The 25,376-nt window shown below is 39.1% G+C and overlaps 1 protein-coding gene across 1 annotated transcript in view; it reads left to right on the top strand.

Annotated features, from left to right (window-relative positions):
- MBOAT2 (membrane bound glycerophospholipid O-acyltransferase 2) overlaps positions 1–24,748 on the top strand; it is a gene marked incomplete at both ends in the record, with an annotated part of 89,164 nt that extends 64,416 nt beyond the window's left edge. The window contains 8 exons of the mRNA XM_084260997.1: positions 5,820–5,874; positions 6,718–6,901; positions 12,450–12,642; positions 15,573–15,676; positions 16,046–16,110; positions 21,177–21,309; positions 23,793–23,944; positions 24,526–24,748. Coding sequence (XP_084117123.1) covers positions 5,820–5,874; positions 6,718–6,901; positions 12,450–12,642; positions 15,573–15,676; positions 16,046–16,110; positions 21,177–21,309; positions 23,793–23,944; positions 24,526–24,748 — 1,109 coding nt within the window. The remainder of the gene's footprint in view (positions 1–5,819; positions 5,875–6,717; positions 6,902–12,449; positions 12,643–15,572; positions 15,677–16,045; positions 16,111–21,176; positions 21,310–23,792; positions 23,945–24,525) is intronic.
- Between the last annotated feature and the right edge of the window lie 628 nt (positions 24,749–25,376).

The raw sequence follows: 25,376 nt of genomic DNA, 5'->3' as shown, positions 1-25,376 counted from the left end.
CTAATTCTTCCAAATTGTTTCTTCATATTACTATGTTGCACTTGTCCATAAAAGTATGTGACTAGATAGAGGTAAGAATCAGAACCATAACACTCTTCTGGCAGCTGCTGCTTGGTTCCCAGGGGCTTCTCCTGTCCTATCTAACCACAAAAACACCCTCTTTGTTCCTGTCTGTGTAACCTTCTCCCATCCCTCATACCTTAGGTTTCACCTCTGTAGTTGATAATTTTTAAATGAGCTTTTCCTGGAACACTACTTGGGTTTTTTCCTTCTCATTGTTATTTCCTCCAATGTCTCTGGAGCACTTCATTTCTGCAAGCAATAGACACTGAAGCTGATCTGGAAAGGCACTGCATTTACTGAGAGAACTCAAAGGAGATAAAGAGTACAGTGAATATGCAACTCAAAGGGTATTTTTCCCCCCTCTGTCTCTTTGTTTGAGTGATATAGTTGGGAAATACATTTAAAGGCTAGTCTTTCACCAGTATGTCAGGTCTCATTTACTTTGCTCCTCCAGCAGGCTATTAGTACAATAGCTGGAGTATTTAATGCTGTTTTTTCCTCATATTGCTATTGTGCTATTACAAAGTTGTAACATTTCCAAATAGGCAATTAGAGCCTAATCCCCCTGCAAAATAATGTAAGTAGAGTCTCTGTCCAGTATGTCCCTTGAGAAGAGAGACATTTTAAGACAGATGAGACACAGGGAAAATGGGAAGGAAATGGGGAAGAAGAAACAAAGGTGATGGGGAAAATTGCACACACATAAGGTATTAGTTGCTGTGGTCTTAATTACCTATTGCTACCTGCCTCATCAGGTTGTGATACTGCACCATATGCTTGGGATATTTTTTAGACAGTACTTTTTTCTAATTACAAAGTAAATTTCTTGTTGGTTTGCAGCTAAGTAGATGAGCAGTCCCATCCGAACTCCAGTACCTGCTATTGTGTAATGGTTTTGTTAGCTGCTCTTGAACAATATAATAGTGTCAGCAGTACTGAAGAATGTTTGATTTAGTTGATACAAACATTTCTTCACTGTTTTCAATTAACTGGATTCTTTGCCTTTTACTTTCTAAGGCTTGCAGACACCTTTAGTATTGGTCTTCTCTGGCATACAGGGTAGAAATGTGGGTGTACCACGTCTCCTGTACGGTAGATGTTCATTGAACAGGTTGTGTATTTCCGTACATTAGGTGTGATGTATCACACTTACTGTAAATAAATACCTACAAAACCAGAACAGGATCGCCAGGCTCAATTGTGGATTCTCCCAGTATGTGGAGAATGGCTCCACACAGGCCCAGCCAGGTCAGAGCATGGAACTGAGGGCATCGTCCAGACACTTCTTGAACTCAGTCAAGCTCAGTGCTGTGACCATGTCCCTGGGAAGCCTGTTCCAGTGCCCAACCACCCTCTCAGTAAAGAACCTCTTCCTAACACACAACCTAAACCTCCCCTGTCACAGCTTCATACCATTCCCATGAGTTCTGTCACTGGTCACCAAAGAGAGGATATTGGTGCCTGCCCCTTTGCTCCCCCTTGTCAGGAAGCCATGATGAGGTCTCTCCTCAGCCTCCTTCTCTCCAGGCTGAACAAACCAAGAGACTTCCCCTCCAGACCCTTCACCATCCTTGTTGCTCTGCTCTGGGTGCTTTCCAGTAGTTTTGTGTCCCTCTTGTCCTGTGGTGCCCAAAACTGCACCCAGTACTTGAGATGAGGCCGTACCAGAGCAGTGCAAAGTATCAATGTGCGTTTCTGATTTCAAATAGGTCTTTTATGGCTGTTGTTGTTACTTCTTTTTGAAAGTCTGTTTGGATGGTTGCTGCTGTAGAAGTATAAGCAAGAGAAAACTGAACAACTATTGAGACATAGAAGTGTGTGCTTAGGTATGTAGAACCCCTTAAGGGTTTTGGATAGGTCATCATGACCTGTTCTACTTTACAAATGCTGGTATTACAGAAAAAAAGTTGCAGCTGTTTAACCAAGAATGTTCTATTCTAATTTGTCTGTTAATTATGTGAGTGAAACTGCCACGGTGTGGTGGTGTGTGGGTGTGTATTTATTTTACTTTTTTTTGGTACCTTAGTGCTTTCTTCTTATGTCTAGGAGAATTTCTTTTAATGCTCTCTCCTACTGTATCTTGAATTTTTTTTTTTTAAGTGCTTCCTCTTGTTAATGACAGAGTGGTCATTGTTGTTTGAGTATCAGTTACCAAATCACTTTGATTACAGTATGTGTCACCAGTGTTTAAAGGAATCATATTGTATTTCTCCCCTCCTGTGTCTTTGATTGTTGTTCTTTGTTTACTTGCACAGCTCTCTGGATATCCAGACTTCTGATTTTTCTTGCTTTTTATAGTTTCTTTACAATTTTACTCAGCTGGCATCTGTGTCTGTCTGCTTTTGTGGCTGCCAATGTGCTAGTAACTAGAAAAAACTAACAACTAAAAGTGTCATTGTCTGTCTTCTTCAAGTCTTAAAGTATTTTAATAATAGCATGCATTTGGGCTCAGCTGGTGATCCATTTCAGACTCTCAAATAAATGTTTGCTCAAATTACAACAAAGCAACATGATCTCCATGTTTAAGTAGTGTTAATGTAAAATAATCTGATGTCTAAGCATTATTAAGGAGTTACTGATTGGCCAGGTTTCATGCAAATACAGAGGTGGATATATTCAATGAGATTAACTGCAAAACTCAGGTAGCACTATGGTATGATTCTAAACCATCGTACTACTGTAGTAAGAGCATGGTAGGAGTGGTAACATGCTTTAATAAAGCCTATATGGCAAAATATTGTTGTGTACCTAAAGATGCTGATTTTGTTGTGATTAGGATGTGATCTCCTGAAGGTGAATGAAAAGATGGAATTTTCCCCTGATCTAGACCACCGGGGAGAAATTTTGTTACTACTGATTTACAAAAGGAAGGAATGTAGGAGTATTTCCTACTTTACAGATGATGAAACTGAGTTACGCTTGCTGAGTGATCAAATGATTTTACCTCTGTAACAGATGTTCAATAAAATCCATTTTCTTTAATCCCCACTGTGTGATTTGGTAGAAACCAAAAGCTGCAGCCGTTGCAGTAGTCTCCTGCTTTAGGATGGGAGAAAACAATTCTCATAAGCCCCAGACAAAGGTTACAAAACTCCATGAGTTCCCTAGCAATGACATGCTGCTGAAAGGGGGTTTCTTCCTATCTACAGCACCTTGGAGATGGAACAGTTGTGATTTGAGGCCTCTGTTCCCAAGGGCAGATATACTGGCTGGGAAACGTTGAATGTATATATTCATCTCATGTTAGATAACATCAGTGAAAGAGCACTTTTCCATATGTATTTCCTATGAATTAAAAAATGCTAATAGTAGCTTCCCAAGAGTTTTCAAGGGTGTGACACTGGCAGAGATCAGTGGTTTCCTGCATGCTATGCAAAGGTGGTAAATGGGCCCTCAAGGCACTGGGAAGACTTTTTAGAAAAAAATACAGGGAAAGTGGCTGAACTGATCTTGAAGAATCTGCTGGTTAGAGGGAAATGAAAAATTAATGGAGGATTACTTGTATGTGGTGTGTTTGAGACAGCAAGTGTATTGCTCACCAGGTTATTGAGGCCTTAAGTGACTTCTCATATATGTGTGTGTGGATATAACTTGAACCAATTTTAAATATTCCAATTCTTTCTTCTTCACCCCTCCAAAAGTCTAGGTCATATTTCAGCAGTTAGATTCTTCTCTTTCAGGTTTGACAGGTTCCCCCTCTGTCCTTTTTTATACCATATAAATGATGTGAAGTTTTTCTTTTGACTGATTACCTTTATTTAGCAGTTAGTCTGGCTTTATGTGAGTCCATTGGGACACTTGGTGACTGCTTCCTCCTCCTGGCTTAAGGGCAGAGCACTGATATGGAATGTAATGGGGAGGAGACTCCTGCTCCAGGCAGTTTGCATTGTATGTGCAGTGAGAGGCTGAAGACTGTGTGGGCTGTTTGTCTATACTAGTCATGTCGTGTGATCTGCGTCTATCTATAGGAGTGTCCCTGTTAAATTTCTGCTTAAGTTTGTGTTAAATTCGAAGATTCCACTACCTGAGAACACTTAAAGGTTAAAGGACCTTTCAAAATGCTGCTCCCGCGCTTTTTATTCAGTACAATTTTCAGTGTGGAAATCTTTGCTTGTAGCACCAAGGAAAAGATGTGAAAATGTGGTGTTGGGGAAGAGAAAGTGCCTCTGTGAATTTAGGGGGGATGCTATATCCTTCAATTTCTTGCCTTGAGTGGGTATGAGTGAGGGTAACTTTCCACTGTGAAGGATCAAGATTGAGGAAGGTATTTTTCAGTTTGTACTGGGAGAGAGGAGATGCCAAGTTGCAAAACCCTCTGTATTCTCAGCTTTGTTGGAGACTAAAAGTGTAATTTTGAAGTTGTACGTGCATCACAGTTTTGGAGTCACATGAAGACGAGAGAGTTATCTTCTCTTCAGATAACATGTATTTCTGTGAGTCATAGAATTAAACAAGGTTTGACTTCCCTTGTCAGTCTGAAGCCTGACTGATTTTGATATCTAGAAAAGAAAAAAAAAATTGGCTCCAGTTGAAACTTTCCTTATGCTTGGAGCAAATATAAGTGCTCCTCTCTGGATTTATGGGGAATCAAGAAAGTGTGGGATTGAAGGCAGCTCTGTGAGTGGAAGAGGATCTTCTACAGAAGTAGGCATTTACCCAAAGAATATAGGGATTTCTTATCTCTGTTACCTTTCATCCAACTTGATTAGAAATTGGTTCTTGGTTTTCAGCACTGCTAGCAAAGAAGATAATTAAAGTGAGACTCTGTAAACTTCCTTTCCTTTGGGAAGCTGTGGGTTTTTTAGTGCTTGCAATGGCAAAGAAAACTTGGAAATGTTGCTAGGAGGGAAGGGATGCAGGTGGTAATGTCTGAACCAGTGAAGAGGCTGTGAGAGGAGCTGAAGCAGTCATTTTGGCAAGCTGTGCAGGCTGTGTAAACCAGGGCTGCCTGAAGAAAGGAGCTCTGCTGCTTCTGTGCCCCTGAATTAGTGCGCTTTATAATAATGAAAGCCTTGAAGATTTTGCTTTTCTCTTCTATGGGAACACAGCTTTTGAAGCCTGTGTTTCAAGGGTCGGCCACCAGCACTTCAGAAAGCACCAGGTATTTCAACAAGGTAAAGTCAGTCTTGCTGCTGAACTTAAACCTGGCCTGCCCCCTTCTGCTAGCAGGGGTTAGGGCTTGCTCCCGAGGAAGACTCGAGCACCCTTTGCCGGTGTGCCTGCTTCTCTGCACCTTGTTTACGGTCTTTCCTTGCAGCATACGTGGTGCTCTTGAGGTCTGCCTTAAGTTTTGTAGTGCTCAGATCTGCCTTGGACTGTGTTCATACTGTGCATCAGAAGTATAATAGCTAGTGTAATGTCCCTAGGTTGCTGCAGGGTGAAAAGGGGTTGGGGCTTGTCCAGTTTCCAGGACTAGTAGTATAAAGGGTTTGAAATATTCACCAAAGCAGGGGAGTTGTATTTTTCAACACTTATTACAAGCCTTCTTAATGCTTTTCTGAAATCCATGTGATTTCATGTTTAGGCACTGCTGGATGTAACTGAGGATACAACAGTTTGTAATTCTGTCAACATTAAAAATTGTTTGATCAAACTCCAGCAAAAATGTTATGTGACATAATACCTCCAAAATTACTTGAGGACTTAAGAAATTACATGCAGTGTGAGATTCTACTGAGTAAATAAAAAACCCTAACTAATGGGGGGGGGGGGGTTAGCTCTTCTTTATTTTTCCTTTTTCCTGTCCTCTTTCCTAGGAATGTTTCGGAAAAATGAAGATTTGACTCCATCACAGAGGTGCTTGGCTGTAAGGTAGGCTTTCAGACATCTCTGAGGGTCTAGCTTTGGGGGTGGGGAGAAGCTTGTGTTTTGTGGGCTCTCTGGAATTGCTACAGTTCACATTCAAGACAGACTTTACAAATCCATGCAAAACAGATCCATGCTTTTTATATTTGTAGCTTAATTCATTGTCAGGGGCCAAAACCAGGACATTCATACATCTGTTCTCCTGGAAAATATGACTAGAAGTAGGTTTTATACTTATTTAAGAAAAATATGCTAAGTTCTATGCAATCTAGGCAAGTTAATGCTGTATCAGACAGGAGACTAGTTAACATTTAGTACACACACAAAGTAGGTGAAGGAACACGCTTGTTTAATTCTGTTTTCCAGTATTTAACTTACCTTTTCTCCTTTTGTCATTCAGAAGACTTGAAAATACTACGTTGTCCTGGGAAAAACAGACTTGACACATTTTCTTTAATATAAATTCTTGCTATTTAATACAAAACTTTGTTAATTGAGTCAGTTATTGATGAGGCAGGGGTGGGGAGGGGGAGAACCATAAACAGTTGAACAAACACCTAGGAAAACACCCTTCCTCCTCCTTCCCCAGGCTCAGCTTCAGTTAGAAACATCTACTGGGCAAGGAGAAAGTCACCAGATCTGTCTGAAAAGACTCATTATGGATTGGAAGGAGATACTATGTGTATAATGTCTTAAGTTGTGATTACAATAGACACACAACCTACTTTTCTACATGTGGTTTTTACTGCGGTTAGAGTAAGCAATGACATGGAGTATGACTTTTCCTGCTGTGGACGTTGTGTAGAACTACACATCCCATCTCACGAGTTGCTTGTCTTTGAATTACAGACGCATGCCAAGTCTACTGGAGTATTTAAGTTACAACTGTAATTTCATGGGTATCCTGGCAGGCCCGTTATGCTCTTACAAAGACTATATTACTTTCATTGAAGGCAGATCATACCAACTGCAACAGTCTGAAGCAAATGGGAAGGAAGACACAAAATATGAGCAAACGGATCCCTCTCCAAATGTAAGACGCGTGACTCTTGCAGTGCCGATGCTTATGTAGCCGTTGCATGGGAAGCTCGGTTTGCACTGTTCATTTACAGGCATAACTTCTGAGCTGCATCTGGAGTTCATTCATCAACAGTATAGATCTCTGTGTAAAAAGTTAAATACTTACTTTTTTAAGGCAGGTTTTCTCCATGGTTTCCAGTCTGGATCTTGTGGACCAAAAGCAAATTAAATTGGAGCTTCCTAACAAGCTTACATGGTAAAAAGTTGTCTTCAGATGGAATGGTTCATGCATGTTTCCTTCAAAGCATATACTCTGCACACAAAAAGTCCTGGCAAGGATGAAGTGCATGCTTTGTCACTTTAAGGCTGATGAAACTTCAAAGTTCCAGCAAGGTTTCATCAACATTCTCTCTGCTGGTGTTTAATGTCTGCTTGCAGCAAGTAGAAAATATTGTAACAAGTTGAAAAAAACCTCATAGAAATAGTTTCATTCTTCCCACTTTCATTAGAGAAGTACGAAAGATTAATATATTGATAATAAACGTTGCAGTAGCCATAACTCTATAGCTAGTAATCCATACAACAATTTCTTTTTTTTCCCCTCTTTATTCAGTTATTGGAAGAGAGACCAAATACTTACAGGAGAAAGTCCCACTGACTGTACCTTACAGAGATATACTGTATGGCCTGAATTAAAATCAAAACCTCCTGAAGCTTGTTACTTTTTAATTCAATTAGTTTAGTGCTCAGGGTACTGAATATAATCTTTTCATTCTTTTCATATCCTCTGAAATAGGAGTGTATAGGAGTTTTGAATTTGTCTGGGCTTAAGATAATTACCACACACAAACCCAGGAACACTTCAGCTAAATGGTTTTTGCCAATTCCAACACCAATTATCTGTTTTCTGCTTTTCTTGTGGACCACCAACTGCTGCTGGAGCAGCTGAAGGCATTCCCATGGTAGCTGCTTGTCTTCTCCTACCACCTAGAGGCTACCATCCCCACAGCTGGGCTAACAGGGAGCGCTTCCCAATTGGTTCTGTCGTCTCCAGCCACATCCATCCTTTGAATGTGGAGGGAGGACTCTTGCACCTGTCAGTAGTTGTAGTAACTTGCACTGCAGGAATGTGAACTAGTGGCTGGAGGATGGTAACACTTCAAACTGCTCCACATGTTGACAGAGCACCTAAGGGCTTGGAAATGTGTATTGAGCAGGTAGTTAGGAAGAGGAAAAGACACAGAATTAGTTGCAGAGATTAGTACCTCAGAGTCTGTGGTCTGTGTTGAGGTGTTCCATTGGCAAAGTTGCAGATACTTCTTTTGGTTTTAAACATTGTTTTGGCTCAGTAAAGTTGCTACATCTTATGGACTAAATCCCATTTCTGCAAAAACAAAATCTTGTGTAGCAAAATTATTGCAAGTAAACAGAACTAAGCAAATCTGCCAGTATCAGCAATACTGGACATGCATCTACCGGTTGCCCCGTAGAACTTGCTGGCTTTTTACCATGTAATCTTGCTGGCAATCTGAGCAAAATCAATAGAAATAAATGTAAACCTATGATGGATTCTTCTTCCAGGTAAGCAGTTCTCCTTAAAGCAAATTGCTCTTCAGATGCTTGAAACTTTTTGCAATTTATGCTGCATTACCCTTTGACATAAAAATAAAGAGAAAACTGTCTATGCTGTTGATACTTCATGTCCCAGTGGGTGTTAGAGAAATCTGGCTACCAGCGAGTCCTGTGTGCTTTTGGAGAAATACAGGTGATGCAATTTTACTGCATTTGCTGCATCAGTTAAAATATTCATTGTCTTGTTCTAGAAGAACGTTTAAATACCATTAATGTCATACTAATACTTCAAATTTATTCCTTAAAAGAAGAATAAATTCCTGCAAGAAGAATAAATTGTTAGATAATTAAAAAAATGAAAATTAATGGGGATCAGCAAATGTTAATGTAGTGAATGGGAAAAAAAAAATCTTTCAGCTGAATTACAGTAAGTTTCATTTCTTGTTAAATATATTTCCATAACCTACGTAGTTCATGCCAGCCTCCTCCTCTATCCTGTGTGTTGACTGCATGATATTAACTTAGTTAAATATTTTTTTGCTGTGTTCATTGCATGTTAAATGAATCAAGTCAACATATTAAAACTTATTTCTTATGTCTCTCCTACTCCTATTGTGCCTTTTTGCAAGCTATCAATTGTTGGTGCTCAAAGTGGTGTCAACTCTCAGAAATTAATATCTGTCTTTGTAAGTTTCTTTTTATTCTGGCTACCCTTAAATGACAAGATTCCTGTCAGCAGATACCTGCTTTCTTGCTTATTATGCAGACTCTTCCTACAACTTATATAGTTCTTGCTTAATTACCTGTAATTTTTAACTGAGGTGCTAGCTTTCCCAAAGCAATATGCTTTTATATAGTTCAGTATTATATTGAGTTCTTATTGATTCTCTATCAACCAAGAACAAGTTAATTTAAATAATTTTTAAAGATACTTCTTCCTTTTTATATAGTTTATATATTTATATATTATGCAAGAGTATCTATATCAAATTCCTGAGCTCAGTGAGTGTTTTACCTTTGTTGCTTCAATTGGGAAGCTGTTCCTGAACTCCTGTCTCTGATTAGGTATCTCGCTTTCAGCCTAATTACATTCCTATCTAATTTATGCATGTTTTGGTTTTGCCCTTGCACTGTCTTTTAGCTTGAGTACCTTTTTTTGCTTCCCATTGTTGACCACATTTGATGATATTATACAGATATGCCCAGGTTTTGCTCATCAAAACCAAATGAGCCAGGCCTTTCTACCTTTTTGGTGTAAAATGAATTGTATATTTTGCATCATATGAGGTCAAAGATGTCCTGCAGCTTATGGCCTTTTCATTCTGCAACAGAATAGTTATTTTGATACATTGAAAACTTGAAAAAGTGAATGAAATTGAACTTCAAACTTTTACTATAGTTACATTGTCCTTGTAGAAACTGATCAACCCTCCTGTGAATGTGCCATCCCCTGATTACGAATTTATGCCTTGGCAAAGATAACCTAGTTAATTAAGCAGTAGGAAGGGAATTAATGCTTTATCAAATGCATTTCTATAGGAAATCAAACTATGTATTTGTGCCAACTGAAGTATAAACTCTTCCTGAATTATGGCAGCTCCTGGCCATGGTTTCTGGTTTTCCCAGCAGTGCTACTAGTGTGCACTGCACTGTGCTGCGCTCTGATTCAGATTGTTTGACCCAGACTAAAACTAATCTGTCATTTGAAAAAATAAAAAGCAAAACCCCCAAAGGTTGAAGTTTCACCAGGTTTGCTTCTCAAATCTGACACATTGGAAGGAAAAGAGCAGGTGCCTGGAGCCAAGGTGAGGAGATGAGGCAGGGCTGTATCTTTGCATTGCAGCCTGTGTTGGGTTGTCCTTCAGAAACTCTGCTTAAACCAGTCCTGAAACTACAGCTCCCAGGCCTTGTAGAGGCAGGAGATTTATCTCCATCACTGCTTGCTGAGGATGCCAATATACCAGATGCTAATCTCTCTACGCTCTTGGGTTCTGGGATTTATAATTACTGAGTGAAAGAGTGTAATTTTTGAATTAAAAAAAAAATAGTATTCATGCTGTTTCTGGATGTAGTTCTGCTTGTCTCTGAACTTAAATGTTGCTGCTAAAAAAATTGGAGGAATACATCATTTAAATACTTAAATAACTAAAAACACGTTCCTCCTACAGTTGTGTTCTACAACTACAAATTGAAAACTGCAGCATTTAGTTTTGAGAAGTACAACTTATGGCAGAGCCCCAGATAAGTTTTGTTGAAACTGATATTTTTCCCTAAAAGAAGGGCTTTCACCTCCACTATTTAGTTAAAATCCTTCAAAGAGACACTAAGTATATTTTGGGTTGGACAGGCAGATTAATGGTAGTATGCAGAAAAAACCCCAAACTGATAAATAGTGACAGTGGCAGAAACCCAGCCTTTCAACAGAGATAACATCACTTGTGAGTTGTCAGAGCATTGCATGTTATTTTGAGACTTTGTAGAGATCTTCAGTTGGAAAACACCTATTCCGTATGTCTGTGCTTATATATTAAGTTGCATCTTAATGTTACCAGCCTATAAATGCTGTTTCTTGTGCTAAATTGAACATGATTTTTAATTATGGATTTGACTTTGATGCTAAATCCTTGCAACTGTCTTCAAAACGCTGGGGCTACGAGTATTTACAAATATCTGACTTTTGCATGCATTGGGTATTGCATGCCAAAATTAAAGATTTGTTAATAGATTTTCTGAACTTTAGTTCCTATTTAACTTCCTGAAGAAGTTAAGCCAACTGAACTTTCTTTCCCTCTGCTCTGGCAAAGAGATGGATTGATAGATACCAGAAAAACAAAAGAACCCTTTCAGAAAGTTAACGCCCTTTGCTTTGACGTCCTGACATACAGTAAAATAATAAAATGAAGATTATTAGAAAGCAGGTAAAAACATGTAATTAAACACCAGCTTTAGTTATTAATAGGTCACTGCCCCCTGAATTATCCAGCTGGGTTCTTTCATCTGAAAATATTTCTGATATATATCTTCTGAGATGAGCCACATGAGATACACGTAATATCCAAAGTTACTGTCACCCTTTTTCAGCTTTTCCAAGTCTCAGTTTTGACTGAGCTGTACCACTCTTACACTGGTGTGACAGGGTGAATCTGTGAGATTGTGTTTTCAGTTGGGCACTTAATGCTCTGTTCTGTATCATGGAACAGAATTGGTTTTTATTTTATTTTGATTAATTGGTTTCTTGCCAAGTTTGATGTTTGTCAAATTGTAATATTCAAATTGAAATGTTTATTTAAATATCACATTTACATATGATCAGATCTTGAAAATGACATTTAAATGAAGTAGCTTTCAGACTTCTCTTCTGTAGGTGCTTGGTTAGTGTGATACTTTAGGAACTTGCGCAGAATGTGGTGTCTGTGCTTGGGAGTTGGATCAGACCAGTGACTTACAGCAGTCAATCCTGTGCAGTGTTGCTCTCAGTGTTGTGTAACAGAACCTTAACAATGTATATATTGAATTGGGCAGCCAGTGAACACTTGAATTATTTCAAAGATTACTGAAAATGATACCAAAACTTTGCCATTGTTGTTGAATTCTGTAATAACTGTATTGATTTTGTTCTAGATCATAGGCTTTGTGTTATGCTGTAATAATTTACTTGCTTTGGTAATTTGACAATGAAATAAGGGGGAAAACTGGAGTTGCAAAAGGTGTGGCTGTTACTGAAAGGGCTTTTAGAGCCTCACTGTACTCAAATGGGATTTGCTGTGTTCGCTGGGAGAAGCGGTGCTCACAACTTAATCAAGATAACAATATTCCGTGAGCTTCTATAAAATGTTACCGTGTGTTTCAAAGTTGGTAGTGTATGCTACTGGAAGATTGGCTTAAATATACACACATCTGTTTAGGGAAGGAAGATTGTAACTTGCCTTTGTTTCTAGAAGGTTAACAAAAAATGAAGCTTACTAAGTTTCCCCTCTTAAACTTTTCAGATAGCTGTGGCACAGAAACTCTTAATCTGTGGACTGTCCTTACTCTTCCACATGACTATTACAAAAACTTTGCCTGTGGAATACAACATTGATGATGACTTCAGAGCTACGGCATCATGGCCTATAAGGTTTTTTTACCTATATGTGTCCCTTATGGCTGCCAGGCCCAAGTATTATTTTGCATGGACTTTAGGTAAGTGTTTAAATATATACTAGCAAAATGTTAAAAAAAGCTTATATAGAGTTTCCTTTGAAATGCTGCGCGCTAATCATGTATTAAGAAGTGACAGTGCCCTCTTGAGGGCTTAGGGAAACATTAATACATCCAAGTATTCTGAGGCATTGTCAAAGTATATTGAATGGTGTCCATCATTTGGAGAAACAGAACTTACCATCAGTCTAAGCACAGTGTTGCAACAGTGCTGCAAATGAGATCACGTTCTCCTGAAGAAGTCTGAGTGAAACCTATGGGGTTTTGGAGAAGGATAATCTTTTAATGACCAATGGCTATCTTGTTTAAAATTATAGTAAAACCAGTCCGATGGACAATCCCTGACTTTAATTTTTTTTTTAATACCTTGATTTTGCCACATCTAAAAATTTATTCTAAGCCTCTTCCTGGGGTTAGTTACCAGTAATTTGCTTGGCGGTATTCAAGCATGAAGGAAAAATGAATATATTGAAATTCAGATATATTGTAGCGTTGTTAATAGTAGAGGTCACTCATAGTAGCATTTTCAGATTTGATGTGTGTTTAATTTTAGTTTTTGCTTACTAAAAGTTCTGACTGACAGGATAACACCCAGAGCCTTTGACGTAAGACACTCTGTAGATACAGCTTAAAGAACGTTTTACTTTTCCCTTTGTGTTATTTGAAAAAAAACCCAACACATAGAACAGCAAAATGCTGTATTTATGTAAGCTGACATCTTGGAAGCAGCTCACAAACCAGATTTCATCAGCTTCCTCCTCCTCTCCAGTTTTACGTATTTGTTTCATAATTCTTTAGAGAAAGAATCTGTGGGAAACAATGCGATAAAGAAAGCTTTAGTGTGGCAGAGCAGCATGACTCATTTACAGCTGCTGGTTTCATTCCTGGTCAATGAATGAGGTGCTTTCAGCTTGTCTGGATATAGTAATTCTGGGGCTTGTTGTGGAATGAAGTAATTTTGAATATTGTGCTCTTATGCACCAGTATCATCATCAGTAAAGCGTAGGAGTCATCTGAAAAATTAATCTTCGTTGTTTTTTTTTTTTCTCCTCTGTAATACTTCAGGTGTTAGCAGTGTAGAGCTCACATTCCATTGGTAAAATACTGAAGAAAATAAACTATATCAACTCTGTACTTTAGTTGGCTAAATAGAGCTTTTTTTTTTACTTTCTTCCTTCCACTTTACCTCATCTTACCTTCTAATGGTAGGAGTAGAATGTGAAGGGGCCTTAACAGTTTTAGTGGATGTTGGGCTTTTGAGTTGTACATTACTATTCTTTGCACTTAAAAAAATAAAGCTGTTAATAAAATTAATTACTTAAAATGAATACTTACTAAAATTCTAGTCAGTAAAATGAGTACTTGCTCTAGCCATAGTCTTTGTACTTTAGCTAGCAAGATGTCTCCAGTTTTTTCTAATTGAGCACAAAACCATTGTCTAATGTTTAAAGTCAATGTCAGTGATACCAGATACCAGCAAATTTTGTTGCTTTCGAAGATGTTTTTTAAAATTGCTTTTGATGAGGAAATAAAAATATTATAAATTACCCTATATTAAATCAAATGTTACAGAGCCTGCTTCCAGACTGGTAGATAGCTGGAGAAACTGAACTTCAGGAAAGGAGCTGTTTGAATCAATTGTTTCTTACTTTCTAAATTCACTGGATTAATACCTGGGGAAAGTTGTCAAAAGGAAAATGCAGAAGATAACAATTTCTCTTAAATGTCACAAATTATTTTAATATGGTAATGCAAACTGAGCAATTTCTCTTGCCATGCTTAACTGCATTTTAGAAGGTGTCATTGTAATTACAGTGCTTGAGATGAATCCTGAGGTAACAAAGAGGGCTCATAGCCTGGGACTAGAGGACTTGATCTGTGCTGCCTCTGCAGAGCCTTTTGCCTCTCTCACTTCAAATTCCTCAGGACTCCTCTGAGCTGGGAGAGGAGCTGGCATTCTTCTGGATAGTGACCCATGGTCACTTCTTGATCCACATAAGCAGATTCGCAGTTGGGTTCATGCCTCATGGATGTGTGTCCGTGTTGGGTGCATGCAGCTAAGTGCCTGGCTCCACAGAGGCAATGTTTGGCCAGGGTCACAGGGGAATCTCATTTCCTTCTAAGTGGCCATCCTAACTGGGGAGATGTCACTGAGGAAGTGTTAGTGTCTGAGCTCACCAAGCTGGGGCAGAGGTAAAAGCAAGAGGCAGCATTCAGACCAAGGTCCCTTGTAACTTCCTGCATGGTCCAGATGATGGTAGATGATGGTAGCAGCCTTTTCTCCTCTGGAGAAAGACTGTTTGCTTTGGAGTCTCTGGCCTTTGACACTTGCCATTCAGAGGCGTTGTACGAGCGTCCCTGTGCCGTTGGTGGGAATCTGACAAACCGCATCACTTGGTAAAATTAGTTCTGCTCTGTTAGGTTTGGGCTGCTCTGTGTGGGGTGCTGTAGCTGCACCTGCTCAAAGTGAATCATGCGATTTTATCTTTGTGCTTCAAACGTCACTGGTACTGTATAATGAGGACCAAAGATGCTTCTGAGTGTTAGGCTGCTACCTCCAGTCATTACAGCCAGCCGCTGTTTCATAATCTCGATGCATCTCGTTGAGTTCGCTTTCCTGTCAGATTGCTCAAGCAAGTCTTAGGGGATGGCAGGAGACAGAGGGGACCTCTCTACTGTGTGCTACCTTTCTTTCCTCTGGTTTTGTACAAGTTTTTGTATTAAAAGCCAGTGCATTGCCTGCGTTATTTTATCTTTGTTCAAGTGTCTAATACAGTGTGATCCTCAGTATTTTAAAAAGAAAGAAATTTGTAACCGTTAAAACCTGATAAATATTTTGAACAAACTTTGCACGAGACACTTTGTGATGCAAGCAGTTTATAATGAATTTGTTTCTTTTTGTTTCATTGCAGCAGATGCAATTAATAATGCAGCAGGGTTTGGTTTTAGAGGCTATGATAAAAATGGAGTTACACGCTGGGATCTAATATCAAATCTGAGAATCCAGCAGATAGAGGTTTGTTTCTGGCTCTTTCGAATAAGATACGTGCCCGTGTAGGTAGGTGCTTGTAGTTGCAGTAACTTTTCCTACACATTTTGTTTCTCAAGATAGAGAATATGCTCGAAGTCAAAATTGATGTGTTCACACCCTTAGGAAAGGATGGAAAATAGAGTGGTTTGAATATGTTCTACTTGTCATTTGACTTTCAAAATATTTTGTGATTAGAAGTAGCTGAGCAAGTACCTTATTCAAATCATCACAAAGTCGGGAGGGGGGGTGGGGGTGAGGGGTGGATAGGTGTGGTACAGCTTGTATGTCAAAATTTTGAACTATTTTCTAACACTTTACAATTAGGGAAATAATTAATTTGTTTTTACTTTGCAGCTTTCCACAAGTTTCAAGATGTTTCTTGATAACTGGAATATCCAGACAGCTCTTTGGCTGAAAAGGTATTTATTTAAAAGGAAAGCTTTTCTCCATTGAAATTTCTTAGATAAATATTTATTTGAGGATAATTCAACATTTACAGCTAAAGCACACAAAACATCAGTTGTTGTGCAACTGCACAGGACATTCTTCTTCTAATATTTGAAGGAAAACCTCTGAATTCAGGACTTAGTGTGAACCGCCAGGCTATGATAGTCACTGTTTTTCTTCACTGGTCATAGGGAACCTCACCCCATTCATCTGTGGAGACATCTCTTCTCTTTCTCTCTTGGCGTTCAAAGCACTGCATGCTGCTGAGAGCAGCAAGCAAAATGTATATTGTAGCCTGTGTAAGTTCTGCATTCTTTTTAGCTGCAGAGTGATACAGGAAATAACATCCATCCTTCTGTAATGAGTGCCTGGCAATATCAGCCCTGCAGTGTGCACCCCTCAGATGCACTTTTCTCCTTGTCTGGGACACAGGTGTACCGCCTGGTGAACTACATTGTTCTGCTTTTGCTGCTTCTTCGTGGCAACTAGGAAGTAAAAAATTGTGTGGGTGTTGATTTCTTTTTCCCAGTCCCTGCTTAGTTGATCTTTTACCAATAGGTACAAGCTTAATTGAGACACCCCCTCCCCCCATCTTGGGAACACTCAGAGGACGTTATTCCTTATTCTAGGATGGCTGGCAACAGGATGTTTCTTCCACCAAGTTTCTTTATAGTGTATTCTCTTTCTATCATCATTTCTTCTCTTAATATTTTTCTGACCCAATTAAAAACAGAAATTGAATTTTATATGATTATTGTGTCTGGCTCAATAGACAGTACAATCTATTGCTAGGACAGTCAGCAAGGAAGAATTAAATCTTTGCAGGTATAAAAATCTATCATTTAGCTAAATATTTTATTTGCTTTATTATCTTCAAACACATTTTAATTTGAGAACAGAAGTTTAGCAGTATTAAAACTTAGTAGGAAAATGCTGTGTTTCCACAAACTTTCAAATCTCCCAAATGGAATGTGTCTAAAGGAACTGGAGCATTCTACCATTTCTGTTGAAAATTGAAAGAAAAAAAACTCAGGATGACATTAAAAGAGGTGAAGCAAAATTAAGCTATCTCCTTTAATAAATATTTTTAGGAAAAACTGTAGCAGGATCTTTGGGCATAGTCTAAGTTCATATTGATTCTGCCACAGTGAATGGGAGAAGGATGGATTTTTTTTCCTCAAGTTTTCTTGTGAGTAAAAGATTGTTTTAATGATTCTATACAAGGACCATAAATAGTGGTACAGAGTGTATATCATATTGCAAATCATTTGATTGTTGCAATGTTACAGCAGTTTGAGCAGAGGACAAGCTCGTGTGTTGCTTTAATAGGCCACTTCTTTGCCGTTTATGGGAGTACGGACAATCTTAGGCATTTATCTTGTATGAAATACCAGACACCAGCATTTGTTCTGTTTTCTAAAGAGAAACCAAACCATCAGAATCACAGGACTTAAACCCTGACTGTGTATAACAACCACCACAGTTAATGGGTCTGCAGATCACAAAGAAAGAAGTTTAAAGACCATTTAATATAGATCACACAATACAGCAGTTCAAAGGTACTGTTGTTACAAGCATGCAAGTTAAAATAGATGTTTACATAGTTAAAATAGATATTTACATAGCTTATTTCAACAATATACATCATGATGATGTTTCCTGACTGGGGAAGCTGTTATGAGCCCCCTCAACCCGTTCATTCTTTTTTCCAAAGAAATCACCTAATCCTTGGTCATACTTGTGAAACCTCCATGGTTCTTGTTGCTCGCTTATGGCATCATTCCAAGCTTCCTGTCTTCTGCCAGTGGATGTAGTACTTCTGCTGAGACCACGATGGCCTTTTGCTGGCTTGTTAGAGTTGAATGATTTGAGTGGATTAATTACCTTTTCTTAGAGAACGCTCTTCCTAATACATCACACAGTGTTACAGCTCTCCTGCAGCATCGGTCTGGTGTTGATTCATGCTCAGCTGATGCTCAGTGTTTCATGCAGTTGATTCATACTCAGCTATGTTTTTTCAGAAATGTTACAGGGTGGGTACTGTTCATTTTCTTCCACTTCTCTTATTAGACATTCTATATTTGGGCTTCATCTTGCTGATTTCAGAGCACCATTCAGGTGTCTCAAGCTGATTTTGGATTCTGGTGGTCTATCCAATAAGACAACAATGCCAGTCTTGTCCACCCCACTGCCCACCTCAAAAAAGGAGGGAAGACAAGGTGGGAAAATACCCTTCAGTCTAGCACCCAAGTTAGTGTTAAAAGTATAGAACCAGACCAAAGGCAGTACCTTGCTGAACAGCTGATGCTTCTTCCCACTTCTAGAGCAAGTGACGGATAAGGCAACCTGCCCACCTGCCTTTGAATAGGTTTTCTCAGCCTGTTGCAATGACTCCATTTCCTTGGTTTGCTTTTGGAATGTCAAGTGAAGCATTTCAACTCAATTTATTATTGACAGATACATGGAGGAGTTTAAGCTTACTTTTTATTCTTCAAACTTGAAGCCTGATGATTTTTTCTTACTTTATATCTTATCTGACTTGGATTGATACAGCCAAAATTTGCTTAGTTAGTTTTGTTAGCTCCTGGATGCTTTGCAGGGAAAAAAATGCTTAGTGAGAATATTTAAAACCAAATAAAGATGGAATATACATTTCTAAAGAAGCTTCTGTAAGTAATCCCAGGGAGTTCCAAAGGAGCACATAATGCACACAGCTCTGTGCAAACTGGGCTTCTGCTCCCAAGTACGTGTGGGATACAAAACCCCACCTTGTCCTGGAAGTATGGGACCCCTGCACCTATGCACTGACTGTGGGAGGCGTGGGTGCCCCAGCTCTGTGTGACCCACTGTTCACAGGCCAACCAGAAAAGCGTGCCACGAGTTCGTGTCTGTGCAGCAGACAGTGCTGAGATGCTGCTGCCTGTGTACTGCATGCTGCACTGATTCTCCCCTGGCTAGACGGAGGCTGCTCAGCATCTGCCAGGGCAGGTGCTCTGTCTTGGCAGAGACAGAGGTTGTGAAGCCAATGGGGGTGACTTCTGGCAGGTTCAGACCAGTTTTAGAGGACTAGTACTTGCACAGACTCATGAAACAGTAGGGATTGGAAGGGACTTCTGGAGATCTTCTAGTCCAACCCCTGCCAGAGCAGGATCACCTGCAGCAGGCTGCACAGGACAGCATCCAGGTGGATTTTTAGTATCTCCAGAGATAGTCTCTGCAACCTCTCTGGACGGCCTGTCCCAGGGCTCTGTCACCCTCACAGTAAAGAGGTTCCTCCTCATGTTTAGGTGGAACCTCCTATATTCAAAATTGTGCCACCTCTTGTCCTGTCACTGGACACCACTGAAAAAAGACTGACCCCATCCTCCTGATACCCACCCCTCAAGTAATTATGAGCATTGATAAGATCCCCCCTCAGTCTTCTCTTTGATAAAAAAGTCTCGAGTCCCTCAGCCTCAGTTCATAAGAGAGATGTTCTAGTCCCCTAATCATCTTCATAGCCAATTTTTGTGCCCTTTCCAGTAGCTCCCTATCCTTCTTGAACCGGGGAGCCCAGAACTTTGCTCCAGGATGCTCCCTGCCCTGTTACAAGTTTTCCTAATGTTTTTGTACTTTCTAGGCTGACAGATTCTTTGTCTCAAAGTCACTTTGAAATTCCCTGGTTACTGTTTAATCTGGCCCATGTTGCTTTCCTCTTTGAGGTGGTGTAAGGTAGCTTCTTGTACTGTGCATGCGCCCGCACACAGTGGTCTCATCTGAATGGCCATTGTTAGCAAAGCCCTTTGGCAAGGCAGGGGCTGTGCTTGTGCCCCCCCTGCAGAAGACCTCATGAGATAAAACTTATCATGGGTATTTGACTAGAAGAAAATAAATTAGCAAAGTATACTTTTGATCTTTCCATATTCAGATCCCCTCTCTTCACCTTCTGCTCTTTCAGATGGACTCTATCATTCTGTCTCGGAAATCGCTTGTTTATACCAAGTCGTAGTAAAGCAGCTGCATTGGTAGAGTGTGTGTTCCAGCCCCCTCTATCAGTCTCTTGCTGCTTTTGAATAATTGAGGCGTGTTCTCTTCTCTCTGTTACTTGCTGTTTGTTTATAAAACCTTTTTACATATTGGTGTCTGTGGCCTTTCCCAGTTAGAGCTCATTTCTGTGTGTTAGCCTTAGATCTGTGCTCATGCATGCTTGCGCTGTTTGGTTTTGCTTCATGGGAGTGTGCATCTGTTTCCATATTTCCTATTGCTTTTTGGTTTTCAGATCATTAAAGACATTAAAGAACTCTTGATGAAACCATATCAGGACCTTCCCATGCTTCCTATCATTCTTCCACATCATAATGGTTTGTCACTGTGTCATATAATGTCGCCTTCTAGAAACTACCTTTCTTGGATTCCTTTTTCCCCTCTTCCTCCTAGAATTCCTTACTGTACAACCTTGTCTAATAATTCAGTGTCTCAATTTTAAAATAGCAGAGTTCAGCATTCTCCTTATTTGATATTCTCACTTCCCTAGAGTCATTAATTTCATTGTCATGTTCACTTAATTGCTCAACGCAGACACATTTTCAACTGTAGTCTCTCTATTACTCAAAATTGAAGGTAGTTGTTCCTTTCCCCCCCTCCTATAAACCTTTGTTTTATGAAAAATACAAAAAACTCATCCCAAGAGTTTGTGGGACAGTCTGTGCATTCCAGCATACCTTTTCAAACGTATTCTTTGATGGCTGAAGATCCCTCATTAACCCCAACACCTGACTCTGGATGCTTGTGTATCACTTCACTGTAAAAAGTGCTATGTGTGATGCTGCTGAGCAAAGGTTAGCCCTGAGGGGTCAAACTGGGAGCTGTGAATAGCTTTAAGTATTTTCTGTAAGTCATAATACAGTGGTAACAGTATTAAATAATAGTAAACGGCAATTGCTTTGCAAATGATGTGTTGGAGAAAAACTGCTACAAGTATAAATGTCTAAGTGGTAACTGGAAAGATTGTTGGTGATTGTCTCATGTTATTTATCTTGAATTGTCTTTGACTTGCTAGAGTGTGCTATGAGCGAGCCACCTTCAGCCCAACGATCCAAACCTTCATCCTTTCTGCCATCTGGCATGGGGTTTACCCAGGATATTATTTAACATTTTTAACAGGAGTACTAATGACACTAGCAGCACGAGCTGTAAGTACCAACCAGGTATCTTCTTAAATAACAATAAGTTTTACAAAAGAAAGTTGATTGTGTTCTGTAGTCCAAAGATGTGCTATGCAGTTGATACACAGTCTGTCTGGGAGTGGGGTTTACTTTTTTGGTTGTGAGAGCAGTAGGAATGATTAATTACAAGGAGGGATTGTTTGGTGGGAACAGGCAAAACTGTGCATATTTGTGGTTTATCTTTTGTGGAAGCTCTTCCTCTGTGTTAACTGCTGAGGTGGTGTTACGCTGTGTTGAACAGGATGATATTATCAAAGATAATTTTGAAAAAAACCCTGATGATGAAAAAATCACTGTTGATGAGTAGCTAAAATTTGGGGGTCAGTGCTATTGATTTATAGGGTGTGGCATGTTACCCCACCAACTTCTGTCTAGCATTGTTGTAAAGATGGTAACTAAGGAATGCTCCATCCAGCAGATAAACTTCTCTAGTGCAGGTACTACTCAGAATTGGCCCACCAGCTGCAGTTGCATTAACAAGTTTTTGCAGCTGCGATTCAGAACCATGTGGAACCTGCAGATCAGCCAAGAAGTGTCTCTTGGTTCTCCTGAGAGAAAGCTGAGTAAGAATGGAATCAGGTTGATCAGTTACTCAGTGGGAGAGAGGAACAAATTGGTTACCAGCTCAGAGCAGCATAACAGCCCACTTCTCTGTCAAAAGAACCGGGAGAATGAGAAATGAAGCAGAGCGCACTCTGTTGCTCTAATAGCTAGGGGAAGGTGGTACTTCAGATTTAGATTGTTATTAAGAGTAGTAAAACACATGCTCCTTCTCTTTCTTCACAAAGATGTGGGTATAGTCCTTGTTTGGCACAATTGACTCTTTTTCTCACAATAGGTAAAGCTCCCTTCTCATTTCCAGCCTCTGTCACAGTGAACTTTTGACATTTATCACTCAGGGGCTGGTGCAAAAGCCAAGGTTCAGGGTCAGTTCACAGGTAAAAGTTGTTGTGTTCTCTCAGTAAGGTGAGTCCAGTAAATCAGAGTGCTCGCGGCACTTTGTCCCCAGCTGGGCTGTATTCTCACTTCATAGGCATCAATCAATAGGCTTTTAAATAAAAGCATTTTGAGATCCTGTATTAACAACTACTGATACAGTATTAACTGATAGATCTCTTAGAGCTACTTCAGGATGTTTATTATTTAACTCTGCTAGGCTTAGTTAACGGCAAAGGTTGGCAGCTCTGAGCCACTCGTTCTTCCTAAGCATGGATTCAACTAGTTTTACTCCCTTTAATCATTACACATTTCATAATCAGGTCTTTACCAGGAAACATCATATGCTTGTCTTAAAAGTTGTCCTTCAAGTCTTAAAATATTGGATTTTTCTACAAAAAATTCTGTGAAACTTCATCCATGTTTTACAGAACTCAGCAGCAAGTTGTACATGACCATAGGAGAAATCTGGGAGGGGGCATGTGCTGGTGAGATGATGGATATGGAGGGTAAAATGACTTGTTTCATTTAGCTGAACTCAACAAAGTTTGAGTGGAAATGTGACCTCTACGGGGAAACTTGATTAAGGAGGGTAAAATAAGGTTTTTCATGTAAAGAATGAAATTGGTAGGAGCCAGCCTCCCAAATGTTCTTGAGAACCATTCTAAAGGAGCTGAAGGATGAAGAGGAGGAAGAAGCTAAGCTGTATGTTGGTGTGCAGCCTCTCAGAAAGGGTTACCTTATTGCAGGTGAAGAGAAGGTGGCAGCTGTGATACCAACCCACCCACAGGCTGAATTGAGCCCATCTTGGCTTGTCAGAAAATAGGAGCGTGAGCAAGGATGACAGTTCAGTCAAAGGAAGGAGGAGCCAAGATCTACTCATGTCTTTTTTAACTATACACTTAAAACCCAACCCAAACCTGGGTGGGCTTTGGATTTTTTTTTTAATCTCATATTCCATTGTTTGAACAGAATGTTATGAACAAAAGAAGACTCAGCAAAGGAAATTGAGTCCTTTTATAATAGTCCTACTTGATACTAGTTTTTATTAAGGCTCCTGAAATATGTCTTTGGAATTGATGTTTGTATATTCTGATTTGTACTCTACTTGTCCTAAAATAGAACTTATTAGCATAAAAATGGCTTTTATCAGAACTATTCTGGCTTTACTCCAAAGCTCTATTTTTACAGGTACTGTTAGACAGATTGTCTCCCTCATTCAGATGAGTAGTCCAAAGCTGCACTGGATTTGGGGCAGTGTGTGTGTGTGTGTATTTTACTTAAATGAATGAATATTTACATTTCTGTGCTGGATGAAGTGCACTGTGCAAAAAGGCAGGGAATTCAGACTGACTCCTCTTGAAACTGGTGGTTATTTTGAGTGGTTCAAAGATACTTGACCAAACTGTAGCATTTCAATTCATCCTGTGAATTTTGTGAAGTGCAGACCCTGTACAGTAAGATAGCTCTCAAAGGTTGTTCCTAATCTAGCTTGTTATTATCTTCTTTTTCAGATAAGAAACAATATCAGACACTATTTTGTTGAATCTCCAGCTGTTAAACTATGTTATGATGTTATAACGTGGATGGCAACTCAATTAGCAATAAGTTACACAGTTGTGCCATTTGTACTGCTCTCTGTAAAACCCTCTTTCACCTTTTACAGGTAAGCACATTGTACCTGCTTCCTTGTTCTTTTTTAATTTGAAATAGAAGTATTTTCTGTGGCAGAAAATTTCTGAAGCTCTTTTAGTAATAATTTTAAGGCTGATTTGTTAGCTGAGCAAATGGTATTTCTATTCTAGTGATCACAGTTTGTGTTCTGCATGAGAAACCATAAAGTGCTCTTGCTCTCTTCTCATAATAGACTGGGGAAAAACAAAACCAAACAAACCCCACAAACTAAAAAAAAACCCCAAAGGTTACCTCTAAGATTGCTGTATACACTTGAACTATTTTATATTAAGACTAGATAATTATTTCCTGAAAGTAACTATTGTGAAAATAAAAATAGCTCAAAGCAGACTTCCCTTGATGTCTCTGTTAGAGCACTAACTGTGGTGAGGAAGAATTAATTACTGATTTACCTTTTATTACTTTCAATAAAAGGAAGTATTAATGTCTTCCTGACTTACATGTCTTACGTGCAAAGTACTGCATGAAAGTAGGTTTTGACAGTTTATTCCTTAAACATCCTGTAAGCGTGGTCAGAATTGTATTGATTTATTATTTTTGCTTGCTTTTTAGCTCCTGCTATTTCTGTCTTCATATTGCCAGCATCCTGGTGTTGTTGGTATTACCATTGAAAAGAACTCAAAAAGGAAGTAAAAAGCATGAAAGCGTCCAGCCCGTGTGGTCCAAAAAACTAGAAGAAGAAAATCTTTTGCAAAAGAACAGTTATTCCACAACAAATAATAGTTTCAGTCAGAAACAAGAAATAACCTGCAGATATCAAGCATTAAAACAGTGATTGAGGAAATACTATGATGAATATATTTTGTATGTTTTCAGAAACCCATTTTTAGCACCTTTTAAAGGGGTTTGTATTTGTTTGCAAAGATGTTTAGTAAGACAAGAATGCATTACCTAGGAAAATCACATACAATAGCAAGACTGGAAACAAAGCAAATTAACCCCTCCCATGCCATGTCCCTGTGGGTCACGCCTTATATGAAGATATTTCCATTATTTCAATGGGCACTCAGGACTTGCAACGTATGTCCATAGGGTCATATGTGTGCCCTTAGCTGAATGTACGTTGTGTATCCCAAGGCACTGATGGGGTGGAATAAAATTGTGTCAATCTAGGATTAACAAATGGAAATGAATTTTTCCAAATTAATGACTTGCCTTAAACCCTCTATTTACTGAAAAAATGTTTCTAAGTGGGTATTTTCAAGTTTGATTTTTATACGGAAAGCGTATTTCAAATGCATAATACCATAAGCTATAAAGAAGATAAAAATAGGAAATGCAAAGTCATTAGAAGGCTTTTGATTCTTCAAAAGGGAATTGCAATAAGCATCTCAGTATTTGGAGGGTTTTCTTAAAGTATCTCAAACTATTACAGTACATTACGAAACTGTAAACGTTACTGA

Source organism: Gallinula chloropus, assembly GCF_964237585.1.
Source record: "Gallinula chloropus genome assembly, chromosome: 3".
In the NCBI taxonomy this organism is placed as follows: Eukaryota; Metazoa; Chordata; class Aves; order Gruiformes; family Rallidae; genus Gallinula; species Gallinula chloropus.
This window is presented reverse-complemented; position numbering and strand designations above follow the sequence as displayed.